At 45.2% G+C, this 15,414-nt stretch overlaps 1 protein-coding gene across 7 annotated transcripts in view; it reads right to left on the reverse strand.

Annotated features, from left to right (window-relative positions):
• Window positions 1–15,414, reverse strand: part of schip1 (schwannomin interacting protein 1) — a 200,675-nt gene continuing 185,261 nt past the window's right edge. For all 7 annotated transcript variants that reach the window (XM_076036228.1, XM_076036227.1, XM_076036226.1 and 4 more), the window contains 6 exons: window positions 10,329–10,447; window positions 8,107–8,224; window positions 7,430–7,627; window positions 3,359–3,482; window positions 2,594–2,687; window positions 1–1,029 (listed from right to left, as the gene is read on the reverse strand). In XM_076036228.1, the coding sequence (XP_075892343.1) occupies window positions 978–1,029; window positions 2,594–2,687; window positions 3,359–3,482; window positions 7,430–7,627; window positions 8,107–8,224; window positions 10,329–10,447 (705 nt within the window). In that variant the 3' untranslated portion in view covers window positions 1–977. The remainder of the gene's footprint in view (window positions 1,030–2,593; window positions 2,688–3,358; window positions 3,483–7,429; window positions 7,628–8,106; window positions 8,225–10,328; window positions 10,448–15,414) is intronic.

Raw genomic sequence — 15,414 nt, forward strand, 5'->3', positions numbered from 1 at the left:
TCTATGAAACAAAGTTTATTCTTTATTTTACATATCTGTACATAAACATCTCTTCCCTCGAAATAAAACTTCTGATTACAATAGGATGAAAATGATATTAACACACCTGTTCATTGAAAATGACTCGTGTCAGAAGATCAACATTCACAAAATGTTGAAGAGAGAGTGAACGTATTACCAAAAGCTACGACTCCACTACAAGGCAGGCATGTTTCCTTTTACACTCTTTTAGCACCTTCAAAATGAACATTTCTCAGTTGAAAACTACCATTTGTGCAGAATAAAAACAGGTCGAAATACTTTAAAATTACCAACTCAAAATGGTTTCGAAGAAGTTAGTTTCCATCTGTTTCTTTTTTTTATTTTTTTACAGCATTGTTTCTTTTTTTCCCCGCGTAACTGACTTTATACTAAATTTTTCGCTATCATTTCATTTTTTCCCCCCCACAATTTTTTCTTTTTCTTTTTTCTCGTTTTTGCATTTCGACAGTTATAATTTAGTGGCGAATGTAGAAAGTTAAAAAGAAACAGTTGCAAAAGCAAGGCCGATCACTGCACAGGAAGCTGGGGTGAGAAGGGGGGTCGGGGAGGGGGAGACAGTAAACCATGACAACACACAGTCCGTTTCCTCTTCTACCAGGAAGCAGGAAGTGCTCCTCCTCCTCCTCCTCCTCCTCCTCCTCCTCCTCCGTCTTGTCGGACCGGGAGGAGAGAAACCGCACGAGCAAATGAAAGAGGGTGGCCTTCGTCTGTGCTGCTGCTACCGCTGGAGTTCTGGGGGGGGGGGGGGGGGGGGCACTGCGGGTGACGGGGGGGAGGGGCAGAGGGGCACAAAATACTTGGGACAAGCAGGGCGGGACCGGGTTCGACCCGGGGCGGAGGTGGACAAGTCTGGAGTACGAGCCGGGCGAGGCAGAAGGTTGAAAACGTGGGGGGGAGCAGGGGGTTTGGAGGTCAGGGGTCAGGGGTCAGGCATCTCATTTGGACAGGGTCCTCTCCGCCAAGTGTTTCTGCTGGCTCTCGGCGTGCCTGCGAAAGAGAACGACACTTTGATTCAAATGAAACAGTGAAACTCCGGCCAAAGCCAAAAGAAAGAAAAAAAAAAAAAAAAAAAATCCTGAGCGATGTAAATAATGAAACAGCACGCGGCCGCGTCGCAAATCACGAAACCTGACTCGAGCGCACTTTTCAGCACGCTCCGCTCACTGCTTCCCAAAACAAGACGGCGGTGAAATGACTGGCTGCGCACTCTCACTCCCAGGGTGCCTGCCTCGGACCGTCTCGAAAAAAGTTTCAGTTACAGTTTGAGAGCCAGAGAGCAGATCCACTTCAGCGTCCGCTTTCGGACCTTAAACACTTCCACCTGCGGGGGCGTTGTTGAGAGATCTAGTGGGCGCAGGACGCGTGTCAAAGTCTCTGTGGCTTTGGCTGTGGCCGAATTCAGGGTCTGCATCCTTCATTTGAAGCCTGCATTTGAACGCCAGTGACGTCATAGCACTGCGCGAAGGCTTGGCCCAATTCACGCGAGGACGCTCCAAATGCGGCCTTCAAATGCGCCGTACTTTTAGCCGATTCGGAGAACGCGCCGCTACTATCCTTTGCGGCCTCCCAGGATGCTTAGCAGTAGCACACAAAGCATCCTGGGATCCTGGGAAGTCAGCTGAAATGGCGGCATCTACTGGCAAAGACACAACATAGAAATTTAAGTATTCAAATTTCACATTAAATATGTAAAGTTTTTACCGTAGGGTTTTGACTTGTTTGAAACATCCAATAGCATATATGTGAAACCAAAACCCCAAAATTCAGTTAAAATGACCGTTAATGCTGAGTAATGGTTAGCCTGATGCTATAAAAACGTCATTTCCGGGGTTGGCCAGCAGTAGGGAACGACGGTGACGCAACCAGGGAATACGGCGAAGGCCAGACCGTCCCGTGTGGTTACCGTCAGCCGGTGAAGGACCCAGCTGACGAAGGAGGCAGACCCTGAATTGAGACACAGCCACAACTTCTGTGTGTCTCTGGACAAGGAAATGAATTCCTCCCCAACGTCACGGCAAAGGAAAAATTCATCCGGACCGACTTGTTGTGCAGATGCACATTTTCGATGCAGGCTGTGAGAAATTCCAAGACACGCCTGGCACAGCAAGTCCGGAAAAAACATGATCATCACTTTATTGAAAAACTTATTTCAGTGCCTATTTCAGGATTCTCTAAAAATAAACCTGACAAGATGAATACAAACAATATGGAGCTTACAATGAAACACTTTGGTTTAAATGAAAAAAAAAAAAAAGAAAAAAAAATTGCTTTTGAAAAAGATTTGATTCTGACAAAGTCATTTGTTTTCATCTTCAGAATGCTTCCTCATTTTTGGCTGTTTTTTTTTTCACCCCATTTTCCACCTGGTGTGAAACATGGCCGCGGTGAACTTGCTCATTAAGTGTCTCTGAATGAGGGTTCCGAACGCCCTCGGGTGACCTTGCTGCCATGCAGTGATTCTGTGCCGTCGGTGGACTCATAATAAAATATAAACCCTAAGGGACAGTTTTTTATTTCTCAATTTCATTTCACTTTTGAGGCGTCAAATCACCTGGTGAGGTCCTCTATGTCCACCAGCATGGCGTCTTGCTCCATGTGTAGTTCATCCCGAATCAGCAGCAGCTGCACCAGCTCCTCGTTCAGACCTGAGCACACCACAGAAACGAGTCTTATGACAAGGAAAAAAAAACCCCACATATTCGTCCACCTGATGTGAAGCATGACAAAAAAAAAAAAAATGTTTGCTGGCTGGACAATGATTGCCTTTTCTTTTTTTTTTCTTTTTTTTATGGCAGTCTGTATTAAAATTCCCTCTTTTGGTTCTCAGTAATAATCCCTCCAAAGCCAGTAAAACATGCTGAGCGTCATTAAATGGACCCCGTGTCAAAAAGCGGTTTTTGTTTCGGTTGCTTTCTTGGTTTCTTCCTTTAGCTTTTGGGGCCGGTATGGAGACATTGTGGAGGGAAAGTCTGCTGCGAGTCAAAAACACACGTGGGTGATTTTGGACTCGTGGGGATTCCTGCAGTCGTTTTTGGTGAAACGCGAAATTATTCATCCCTAAGTGGCAAGCGCAGCAATGACTGTGGCGCAGCGCTGGTGGTAACTGACAGTAAACCTTCGAGGGGAAACATTGTGAACAAGCGCCGTCCTTGACTGTCATAAATAAAAGTACTTTCACATCCAACTGCAAAGGGTAGGGGTCAGTTTGCATGAGCACGTTTTTCCCCCATGCGCTCTCTTGCTCATTTCTGCTATTTGAGGAAAATGCTTCTCTGACTGTTTAGTGCTGCCCTCCCCTTCCTTCTTTGCCACTCACTTTCAATTTGGGAGTGCAGGTCGTTGACTATGACCTGCAGTTGCCCCAGGGTCATGTCTCTCAGGTCGGTGGGCTTCAGGCTTCTCTTCATGAGACACTCGCTGATGTGAGGCATGTGCGGCAGCTAAGCGAGAGACAGACAGACAAATAAATACAAAGATTGTTAAAACAACATTTTTTTCATTTTTAAGCACAAAGGGAAGACATTTGAAACTGCTCTTTGCTGCTGTTCCACGGTGAGTTTTTGAAGTCTTATTTTGAAATGACTCTTCTTCAGGCCCTCTCTCGTCAGCGCGTCCGTGCAGCGGCAAAAGTGTTTGTCGCGATGGGAAGGCGGCTGTTGGGAGCGCCGGGCCTTGACAAGTGCAAACTGCCGTCCGCAGTGGTGACAGGCGGGTTGAGTCATTTGTGATTATTAAGAAAACGAAACGGCAGCGTAGCAGCTTGTCGCACGCCTCGGCGCCGCCGCGCTCCATTACAGCGCCTCGGGGCCAATCAAAACGCTGCATCGAAACTGTTACATAACCAGTCAATAAAGCACGCTCTCTAATAAAGCATGCGCTCTAATTTGCTCATGTGTTTTACATACATTATCACAGATAAAAAAAAAAAGAAGAAGAAGAATGTGCTTTTCATTCATTTTAAACACTTTACAATAAATCTCCTTAGACTTTTTTATGCTATTTAAAAGTCGATCTCCCTCCTTCAACACCGTCCGGCCAGTTTGCATTCTTTCCATTTCCTCCACAACACGTCACTTTGTGTGTTTGTTTGTGTTTTTTTTTTTCCTCTCTACGTTTTCGCGCACTCCCACCGCTGACAATCAACAGCAGATGAGTGAGTCGGTGTGGCTTTCGGGGCCACACCGCCGCACAGTTCCAGTTTCAGACCTCTTTCACTTTCAAGTTCGAGCGGCGTCCTGGAAGCTTCCGCACGGCGGTTTCACTTTAGCGCGAGTGGCTTTTAAAGGACAGCGGCGAGAGAGAGAGAGAGAGAGAGAGAGAGAAAGAAATGTGACGTTGTTTACTACACGAGTGGGCGACAGGGAACCTTTGAGCCGCTGCTGACCAAAGTGCGACTTTCTACGGCCCGGCCGTGTCATCCCAGGAGTTTCTGTCTGTATCGTTGCATATCGGCGCGTGGATGATCTCACGCAGAGAAACCACAGCGCTCTCAGCGGCTCGCCCGGACAAATGGAGGCTTTAATAGAACATTCTCGGTTAAAAACAAAAAAACCCCGAAACTTAAAAATGGAAGCCCTCGCTTTAAGCCGTCTCCATTGTTTCTCTGGCGGCAGTGTTTGCACAGTTCACGCAGGCTGGCCCACAGTTTGCCCTTCACAAGGGGCAGGGGTGGTTGGAAAGTGCCGTCAGTCTCTGTGATTCACTTCCACAAGCTGCCCCCTCTCATCTCTGAGTTCATGGAACTCAGGTGGCACTTCGCTGAAAACCCACCTGCTTTTGTTCCAACTGGGATATTTGAGACACATTTTAAAGAGCCGTTTCACCCTCGATCTGTCCTTTCGCTCTTTGTCATGTGAATGCAGCAGACTGTTTTTTTTTTCTTTCAATTTGCTGGCTTTATCATTTTGGGCGTAATAAAGCCGGCAATTTCCATACACACCCATGCGTTGAAAGACGCAACAAACTTCCCGGGACAACTTCCTGGAAGACAATCAAATATCATAACATTCAGAACAAAATTGAATGACTATTCGAGAAACGCCTGACTCAACCCGGGCACCGCAGGGACTTTATCTGGAGACAATTAAAAAGGAAAGGACACTATTTATTTTTGCACCTCATGCACTCACTCAGACACTGAATAATTAATTGGCACCTCGCTGGACGACCTCAAAAACTACCCGTGTGCAATATCTATGGAACCTTTTTGCGCCAAATTCACTTCATTGTGTGTATATATCTATGTATGGCCCACCTATAATATGTAGCTTCTCTTTCTTATGCACCTTAAATCTCATTGTGTTTGTCTTTGTTCATTTTGGCCCTACTGACTTACTGGAGACGTGCACGAGAATCCCAGCGTGCACGAGAATCCCCCGCACCTGTTTCAAGCAGTTCTCAAACTTGTTCAAACGGCAGCAAACGCTTCGCTAACACCTCAGTCAAAAAGCAAAGGACTGCGAAAACCATCTCTGCAGTGTCCACGTGGGCCCGAGTCGACGGGAAAAAAAAGAAAAAGAACACAGCGACAAACAGTTTGGGGGCGAAAAACATCCCTATGGTGGCGGGTGACAGTGATTCACGGCCTCATGTCACTTCCCTGCAACGTGTGTCATGGTAAAGGTCACGGCAGGCAGAGGCAGCGCCGCCTCAGCTCACTGACGGTAAAATAAAACACTCTCTAATGAGATGGACTGGCGGCCTCCGACTGCCGGCCACTGCGGAGGATTCAAATGTGGAATCTCCGTTCCACCTGCAATTTAACATCTTTGGAGTTTTCCCGACATGGCAGGCGGCTGTAAGTCCCGAACACGTCTTAATATGCTGCGCGTGTCGGGCGGCCAGCGTGACAGTGATGTCTTGCGACTGCTGAGCCCCCCCCCCCCCCCCCCCCCAAACACCCAAGTCAATGCTTTCCGGCGTATGAATTATAGATGGAGCCGGCCCTGCTGCCCTTCCCTTTCCCTGAATAAGTAAAGCACCTCCGCCTGCGAGTCCGGGTGGAAATTTACTGTGTGCGAGTGGCCGCGACGCACACACTCCCCGCGGAGGCAGCGAGGCAGATGAAAAATGGATGAAATAATTATGAGTGGGGGGGGGTGGGGTTGCTGGGGAGGGGGTCGTCATCACCTCTAAATGGGGGCAGCGGAAGACGGAGGAGGAATATGAAGAGCTTCCTGTGACCAAACACCTACACTAGCCGCTCAGATCCGTCAGTCAGAGCGCGCCCCGCATGCCAGTAAGGTTTCCGAACGCGGGTGATGGTGAAACTGGACGACGGTGGACACGTTTGGAACCCGCTGCATTAATTCCGGCCGGGTTCGCCAGGGACAGAAGAAATGAAGGCAGCTAATTTAAGTGCGTTTTTTGGAATGTACCAATTACAGGTACGTTTCTACTCTGTCAGCACGCCGGGTCTAAGCACACCGATTAGCTCTGCTAAATTTATCCATCCAAGGGGAAGCTGAATAAATTATGCTAACCCCCCAAAATACACCAGGCGTGTTTATGAGAAGCTGTGTGTGGCAGCTTCCGCTAATGTAATATTGCAAATATGTAATTTAACCGCAGAGGCTTCTTGAAGTCTCTCTTTCTCATTTCTTTGTTTCAAATGGAATGAACTGCCGCTGCACATTAGGCCTCTTCACTGTCCAATTTTAAATCTTTTCTGAAAACGCACCTCTTTTCTTTGGCTTTTCACACCGGTTGGGTGGTGGATTTTGTGTGCACAGAAGTACCCTGTCTTTTATTATGTCTATGTTAATGCACAGCACTTTGGCAACCTTTGTGTTTATTTCAATTGTGCTTTATAAATAAAGTGGATTGGGTTTCTATTTCTTGCATACATTTAGAGGCTTGCTTTCTTTTGCACTGTTGACATAAGTGTCACTCACAGGCTGATGACTAATGCTTACAAGAGAAAAAAGGTCTGAATAACTTCATCTGTGCACTGTTAACTGAGAGGTATTTATACCTGCATGTGGGGGAATAAAAAAAAGTTTTTCCCTCCTTGTGAAAGGAGCCACGTGAAGTCACTTCTTTGACACCTAAAACTGAAACTTATTACAGTGAGTCAGAAATGAAATGAAATTAAAAAAAAAACTTCTGCAATCTGTAGTGATAATAGAAAGCTACTATGAAAGTTAAAACTAATTTCAGTATGAAATAACTTTTGAGAAGGTAGAAAGGTTTCTACATATAAACTGAGAAGTTATGGCTTAAACGTACCCATGAGGATCTTTTCGAACCGTTCAATACTTAAGTTGTCCACTTGGGGGCAGAACTAGTTGACGATCACGATGCGTACAGCTTACGACCGTCAATAAATATGAGTTCGTAGAGATGATTGCACTTTTTTGCGACGCGTCAACATCACGGTGCTACTGACCAGGTCGGCCACTGGTGACTTCTTGCGGTTCTGTTTCTCCACCTCCACCTGCATCTTGGCCATGGGCTTGGCCATCGCCAGGGCCAGCTTGGCCTCGGCCTGCAGCTTCTTCTGTCGACTCAGGAAGTCCATGTCCTCCAGGGACTCGGAGTCGTCCTCGGTGGTGTCCCTGTCCGAGTAGGACGAGCTCTGCTTCGACTGTGGCCGAGCGAGCAAGCAAATGGAATAAAAGATGAGGAGGGAGAGAGTGAGCAGAATGACGGACGAGTGTTAAATGGGGACAGCGTCAAAATGACCAAAGCAGATAAACAGTTTTTTTTTTTTTTTTTTTTAATTCTTGGCAGTTGAGGACGTCGAATTTAAAGCTCGGAGACACGTTGGCGGAGCGACGGCGAGCATAAAAAGAAGATGATTCTGCTTTTCTTCCTCCTCTCTGTGTCTCTGGATGACGGGAAGTTATTGTGGACCGTCATCCATGCGTATATTTGCCTTCACCTCTTGCTGGACATTTATTAAACAGCTAAAGGAAACAAAAGCTGGGAACTGCAGTGCATCTCCACATTCTCTTTCACCTCCAGTCACATTTCTGCAATCTTATTTTTTATCAATTGTGTGCCTCATGATTCCTATGAAATTCTTCCAACCTGGAATCTAAAGATAACTACGGTGTTTTGTACCATGGGGGACAGAGGCGTGTCCAGGCTGGTCTCCGTCTTGCTGTCGTCTGCATCGCTGTCCTTGTCGCTGCCGCTGTCATTGACGAAGCAGATCTGTAGGTTCATGCCACTCTGCAGCCTGCAGGGGAGGAGGGGGGCGGGGGGGAGGAGACGGAGGAAACTATGGATTATTTTCTGGCATGCACCCCCCGGGCTAATCTCTGAGATTAAAGGAGTCCTCTTGAGTTTGCACGCTGCAACACAACAACGGTGAAAAGGAAAAAAAGAAAGCTGCTCTCTTCACCGCAGGCCGAAGATGCTGACTGAGAGGCGGAATTAAGGAGGTCGGGTGTTTTTTTTTAACCGTCCCTCCTCTCGCTGCCACCACCGATCGATCCCAGGCCACGCTTGTGGATTTGATCCAAACGTTCTGAGACAGTTGGGCGGCTGTGTGAGGTGTCGCTGTGTGTGTGCTGTGCATCCACCAGGTGTAAGTGCCGGGTAGGCGGCAGAAATCCAATCGGCTACAATTTAAAAAGCACCTCAGTGCCAATCAATGATTTATTTTCAGGACATCGAGCTTGAAACTTGAATTTTTACTTGGAACAGACAACGGCTTCTGTGAAACTGAAGCTGACAGAGATCAAGAGCAAAATTCTCTGGCTTGAAAAAGAGTTTTTGCAGACACTTGTTGCACAAGTGCAACAAAAGTCCAATTTCCAGCCCTCAAGAAGCCAAAAACTACAATTTTACTTCGATTCTGATCAAAAATCATACTGACAATCTTTTAAAATAAACAAAACACACACTTCAAAAAGGATTTAAAGCAACACTATGCAGTCATTCTACATTAAGATGTGACCAAAGTTAGACATTCCTTTTCCAGGCCAGCATGTGACGCTGTGTCAATGCGTTTAGGAATGTGGTCGTAACCTTTACAAGTCGGTGGATTCTAACGCTGATACCGAACCTGACCTCTGCATAGCGCCGCTTTAATCATTAGCTTCACCGGGGCCTTTCCTCCCTCCCGTCTCTGACTCCAGCCCAGTGCGACACTTCAGACGCACACTTCCCCACAGTCGCCAGTAAAAGCATCTCAGCTGGTCATGAACACGCTAGGTTGAGGAATCCATGTGATTCAAATGGCACTAACACAAAAGGCCGAGTGTTCTGACAGAACATCTAATGCCAGTAAGCCGTTGTGTAGGAGGAGTCCGTAATGCTGTTTTTTGTGTGTGTGTGTGTGTTAGTGTGCGTGCGCGTGTGGGCTCCTCTAGGTATATTATGGGAAGTGAGAGCCTCGGCTGTGTGTGGCTCATTCATACAGCACAAATCCTCTCTGTTTCCTGTCATCTTCTTCCTCTCTGCCTTTCCTTCTTATTGCTGACAACCATGACAGCAAATCAGATTTATTATCCTCAGGGTTTTTTTTCTGACTATTTTGACACAATTCTTTTCATATATGTATGTATATATATATATATATATATATATATATATATATATATATATATATGTATATATATATATATATATATGTATATATATATATATATATATATATATATATATATATATATATATATATATATATATAAATATATATATTTATATATATATATATACATATATATATACACACATATGTATGTATATATATATACATATATACATATATATATATACATATATATATATATACACACACATATGTATGTATATATATATACATATATACATATATATATACATATATATATATATATACACACATATGTATGTATATATATATATATGTATATGTATATGTATATATATATATATGTATGTATATATATATATATATATATATATATATATATATATATATATATATATATGTTTATATGTGTCTATATACATGTATATGTATAAATATATAAACATGTGTGTATGTATGTATGTATCTATCTATCTATCTATATATATATATATATGTATGTGTGTATCTATATATATATATATATATATATATATAGATACATACACACATGTTTATATATTTATACATATACATGTATATAGATACATCTATATACATATATATGTACACATGTCTATATACAGTATATATCTATAGCTATATCAATATATACTGTATATATATACACACATACACACACAAATAAAGTATATATATGTATGAAAAAATAAATAAATAAATTTTTCTAGCAATTTCTAGCAAATCATCTCGTGAGTCTCACCGGGAAGAGAGGCTGGGTTTGCCGCTCTTGCTGCAGCTGGTGTAGATGCCCGGCCCATCGTCAAAGAAACTTCCCAGGGCCAACTTCTGCCGGATGGACTCTCTCTCATTCTTTTGGGCCTGCAACGGACAAGCACAGGCACGGGCACAAGGTCAACCCACTCGTTCACCTCAAACGCCCTGAGACTCGAAAGCACGCCGCAAAACAGATCCACGCTGACACGCGTTCGTCACGCCGCAAAACATTTTTTCTTTTCTCTCATCAGGGGAAAAAAAGCCGTCCTGACGTTACTCCCTGTTTCAGTGTAAAATCGTGAAACCCTGAATGACGTGTGGAAACACGCAGGCACAGTACGGCTGCCTTCTTCCACTCTATATGCAAATTTAAATGCTTATTTTGTTTTTGCAAATGAAAACACAACACAGCTTGAAAGGCGCCAGCGTGCCAGTAGATTCCAGTCCAGGCTTCTCACTGAAGAGTCGGGTGAATAGGTGCTGTAGCTGTAACACACACAAACACGCCATCTGTATTTGTGCCTCCTTTCAGCAGCTGTTTGGAAAGGTTGAAACAAAGTGGGCACCGGGTATTAATAGAAACATCTCCCTCCTAAAATAGGTCCCGTAATTGCAATGAAACATGGAAGATCCGAGTCCGCGACCGACCCAAGTTGAAATATTTTCTCTTCACCAGCAGATGGCGCTGACGTCAAGGAGAAAAATTCAGCAGGCACTGATAACCGAAGCCTTTATTTTTTCAGAGGGCTGGTTTTAGGTTATGTCCGCTAAGTGGCAGAGGAACCAGAATCTGTAAAAGCCATTTTAAACATGATTAAAATTCCATTAATGCACAACAGGTCCAGCGTCACTCTCACTTTGCTTCTCCCAAGCACTAATTGAATTCAGCTTTAGCCTTGGCAGCGTTCCACGCACATACGCACACGCACAGGGCGGTTTTTCAGAAGGGGTCAGGGTCAGGCTTGGTGTGTGTATGGGTGTGTAAGTGTGTGAGGTGACTCAAGATTCATTAGACAAACAGTTTTTTCATAGAGGCAGACACACACTCACTTCACTCTCATCTGATGATCTGAATTTCAAACCTCCACTGATTTGGAGTTGAAGGCTGTGATATCAATTTAAAATCCTAAACAAATCTTATATTTCTTGTACGCTTTTCTAGTTGCATTTTCAAGTAAAAGGAAAAGGGAGTCTTGAATGTTGGGAAGGACCCAGGGAACAGTGTCTGCAGTGTCCGCAGTGTGTGTCGGCCAACTGGACAGTCTGGGGGGAGGTTGACAGATTCAGTTAAATCCTCGCAATAAACATCGGGAGTGGAAAAGTGAAATGCAGGATGAGAAAGTGAAAAAAAAAATCCAAGAGGTGTTTTTGACAGGTTGGACTGTTCCACTGATGAAGGCTATAACACGTAGGCCCAGTGTTTGTATCTTTGCAGTCCTGCCAAAATAAAGGCTTCTTAATTTCATATATTCAACAGAGTCGCCTTGAAATTGTTTCAGTTTCTCATCCTGCACTTCACTTTTCCACTTCGGATTTCTTGTGTGAGGATTTAACTGAATGTGTCAGCTTCGATGCATGAACCACAACCAAAGAGCACCTGTTTGCAGAGCGGCGCTCCCTCTTCTTCTTCCCTCCTTCAGTCTGGAGGGAGGTTTAGGAGGCTAGACCCTCCACATTAGATCCATCATTGCCTCTAGCACCGCCTATGCCATCCATCTCTGCTCCTGGGATACCTAACGTCTTGAGCCTCCTGAAACAGCCTCTCCACCCCTCCATTGTCCTCACTTCCCCTCATCTCACTCCCACATCTCTCGGCACCCCCATCCCGCCTTCCCTCACCATTCTCTGTTTGCTCTCCGGTCAGTTGTGTGCCGGCATTTGGTTGAGCGCGCATTCCACCAAGGACAAATTAACATAATCCCACTCCACACAAGTAGCGTGCGAGATGCTCTTGGCACAGCTGGCAGAGACGCCGGCTCAAAGACGGCTAGACTTGGCACTCGATGGCTGAGTGTGTGTGTGTGTTCTATGTTGATATATTCAGAGCCAACATCAACACTCTCTTTGTTTGCTTCACAGGTGCAGCGAAAGCCGGGCTAATATCTGTCAAATTAAGAGTCCGGTTGAAATTCTCACTACTTGGAAGGAATTCTTAATGAATCTCTAATGAAATCAATCAAACGTGCAGCTAAACTCCTCCCGTCAGCTCAGGCGCACGCGTGTCAGCGCATGCGAGGGTTCCTCAGACGGCTGAGTCACCAGCAGGCGAGCTACCGCGAGGAGCAGGCGGCCGCGAGCTCGGCTGACAGCTGACGGTGCTGTGGCAACTGTTGTTAGGAAACAGTGGAAATAAACGAGGTGAAACTGAGGCGTGCAGGCGAAACATCCGAGCGGGGCCACTGTAACGCACTGCACAAAGGCATTGATGAAAAGAAAAACAAGGAAAGTCCCAGGGGGCAAAAACAAACCAAGCAACTAATTAATTAGTGAGATAAAAGATAATAAATTAGAGATAAGGAGGAGTTCTACTCGTGAGTGGGCCGTTAAACACAGTGTGCTCAGTTCAAGCCTAAATTATGTTCAGTGAATTTTCCTGAATCAATGTATTTCCTCCCATTTCCTCAGTCTGGAGTTGAACACCCTTTAGAATGATCGTCAAAGTGAAGCTCAAGCTACTCAAGGAGCTGATGTGCCAGAGACGACATACCTATTTGCCTTTCAGGTGCTGTTTAATGCAAAACAAACAATAAATAAATAAATAATAATAATAATAATAATAATAATAATAATAATAATAATAATAATAATAATGCACCAATGTTATATAATACTATTTTTTCTCTCGCTCTCTACTGTCACAAAATAATAAAACTCCATCTTTAAGTTTGTCTGCTGAATTTCATTTTCTAATAACACAGAGAACTTCAATGCACCATTCCAGAAATCCTTCCTCAACATTAATGCAAAAACAAAATAAAAAAATCTCATTGCAGGAGGCCGTAAACAGAGGGCTAAGCACTCTGTTTTCAGGATATCTGCAGATGATTTATCAAGAGTGGCTGTTCCACTGGAGTCAGGCATGAAAAACAAAGATCCCAAAATACATTTCATGGAGGACAGCATGAAATATTCACAATGTTTGCTTTATCTGGACAATATTAGATGTGAGATTGAAACACTTGGTGTCTGTGACGAAGAGATTTTTCCGCTTAAAAACTATTTCTTCTGATTCAACAGACTACATCCACTATCCTGCTCACTGATACCGTTTGTCTAAAACTCTCTGCTAAGGAAAGGCTCCAGCAGTGATACAGCCCAATCACAACCATGACTTTTGCTAAATTTGCAATCAGTAATTGCTAACGGATCAATTTGTATGGCATGTTGAAACGAAGGCCGTAGATTAAAGTCACTACTTGTCATTATTTTCACAGCGGTTTTCCGGTATTTTCCTGGTCAAGCACAGTCCTGGTGCTGCTTTTTATGCCTTGTTGGCTCAGCAGTGACTGATGAAGTTCCATCAATTGCACCTGTTGTCATGTTAATGCTGCTTCTGCGGAGAAGGTCTGCAGAGACCACCGTCAGACTTTCATCTCACCCGACCCAATCTGACTGATTACACTCTGGACAAAGTGGAAAAAAAAAAAAAATCTCTGCTACTTTGCAGCTCCACTGGCACAAAAGGCCCAGCAATTCCACCACCTTCCTCCACCTGTCCAAGCACAGCTGGTCGCTGTGTTTATGTTTAGTGCAACACTGGGCTGCAAGTGTTGAAACGGCCTTGACGGGAGCCACGTAAAGCACTTTAGAGAGCTGTGAAAACTGCCCTGAGAAGCGGCAGGTGTGAAGTCTGCAGTGGACGGTGGCTCCTCCCTCCTTTTCACCTCAAAACACAATCGTTTTTTTTTTTCTCAGGGTGAGTGACCTCCTGGTGCTTTGAGATTCATCCCCCACCCCCCAAAAAAACAAAAAGCTTCAGAAATGACTGAGACCTGCCTTGGTGTGCATAACTGGCTGAATCATCTCAGAGAGCAAATTAAATCAAGAAATGATCAAGATGAAAACAACAACCACAACAAGATGTGTCCACAAAGTTAATCTTATGCGTGCGCCGGGAGGGATGGCAGTCCTGGCGGCGGCCGCCGCCCACTTTTACCGTCTCGGGGCATCAAAGTCGCCAGTGTTCAAATTAGATTGGGAGGAAGTGAATTGGCCTAATTTGTGTTTATCCTCAAATTCGCGGGGGCAATTTCCTCTACTGAGACTGAGGGCCCTTGTGGACAAAGACATTCTCCGCTCCTCCATTCATCCCGCCGCCCCGAGAGCCGCGCAGCCGCGGCTTGCCGAGGATGCGGCCTGCCCGCGAAGATCTATATTAGAGGAGGCAGATGGATTTAATTATCTGCGCTGACAAAAGAGGCCCTCCCTCCCTCCGTCCGCCTCGCCCGCCCGCCCCCCTCTGCAAATTGCCCGCTTCTGAAGGAAAATTGTTTAGCGGATGAGATTTCAGAAGTGCATCAATATGCGTCCGCGGGTCTTGAGATTCCTAGCCGACTAATTTGGCTTAATTGAGCTGAAGAGGAGTGGACAGGTTGGCTCTTCATGCATTAATAGCTCTCTATTTCCTGCCTTTATTCTCTGCTAAGTGCCCTGAGTCATCCATCCATCCATCCATCCATCCATCCATCCCTGTCGCCCATGGCTGCTCCTCCTGGGCTCAGGATTGTGGGGGTCCTGCGGGGCCAAAGGTCTGCTGGTTGTGTAGCGTGACATGTGCAGTTTGTGGGATGGTGACACGCTCGCTATGCCTGCATGCGCTCCGGGCTTGACACCGAGCTGCTGCCGCTGCTGCTGCCGCAGCTGCTGAGCTCACAGCTACGCAAACAGACTCGGCGAGGTCACCGGGTTTTTTTTTATCTCGCCGTGTTTTGACTCTCCAGCCTTGTGGATCGCGCACAGATGTTCAGGCGCGCAGAGATTTGACTAGAATTTACTCTTTACTTAAGGGAGGGTGTGTATATGCTTTAACAGCAGGAGAGGAGGAGGGGGTGCGTGTCTGCTTGTTCTAGCAG

Source organism: Nelusetta ayraudi, unplaced genomic scaffold (assembly GCF_046127955.1).
Source record: "Nelusetta ayraudi isolate G7.1 ecotype Tasmania unplaced genomic scaffold, CSIRO-AGI_Nayr_v1 ptg000048l, whole genome shotgun sequence".
NCBI lineage: Eukaryota > Metazoa > Chordata > Actinopteri > Tetraodontiformes > Monacanthidae > Nelusetta > Nelusetta ayraudi.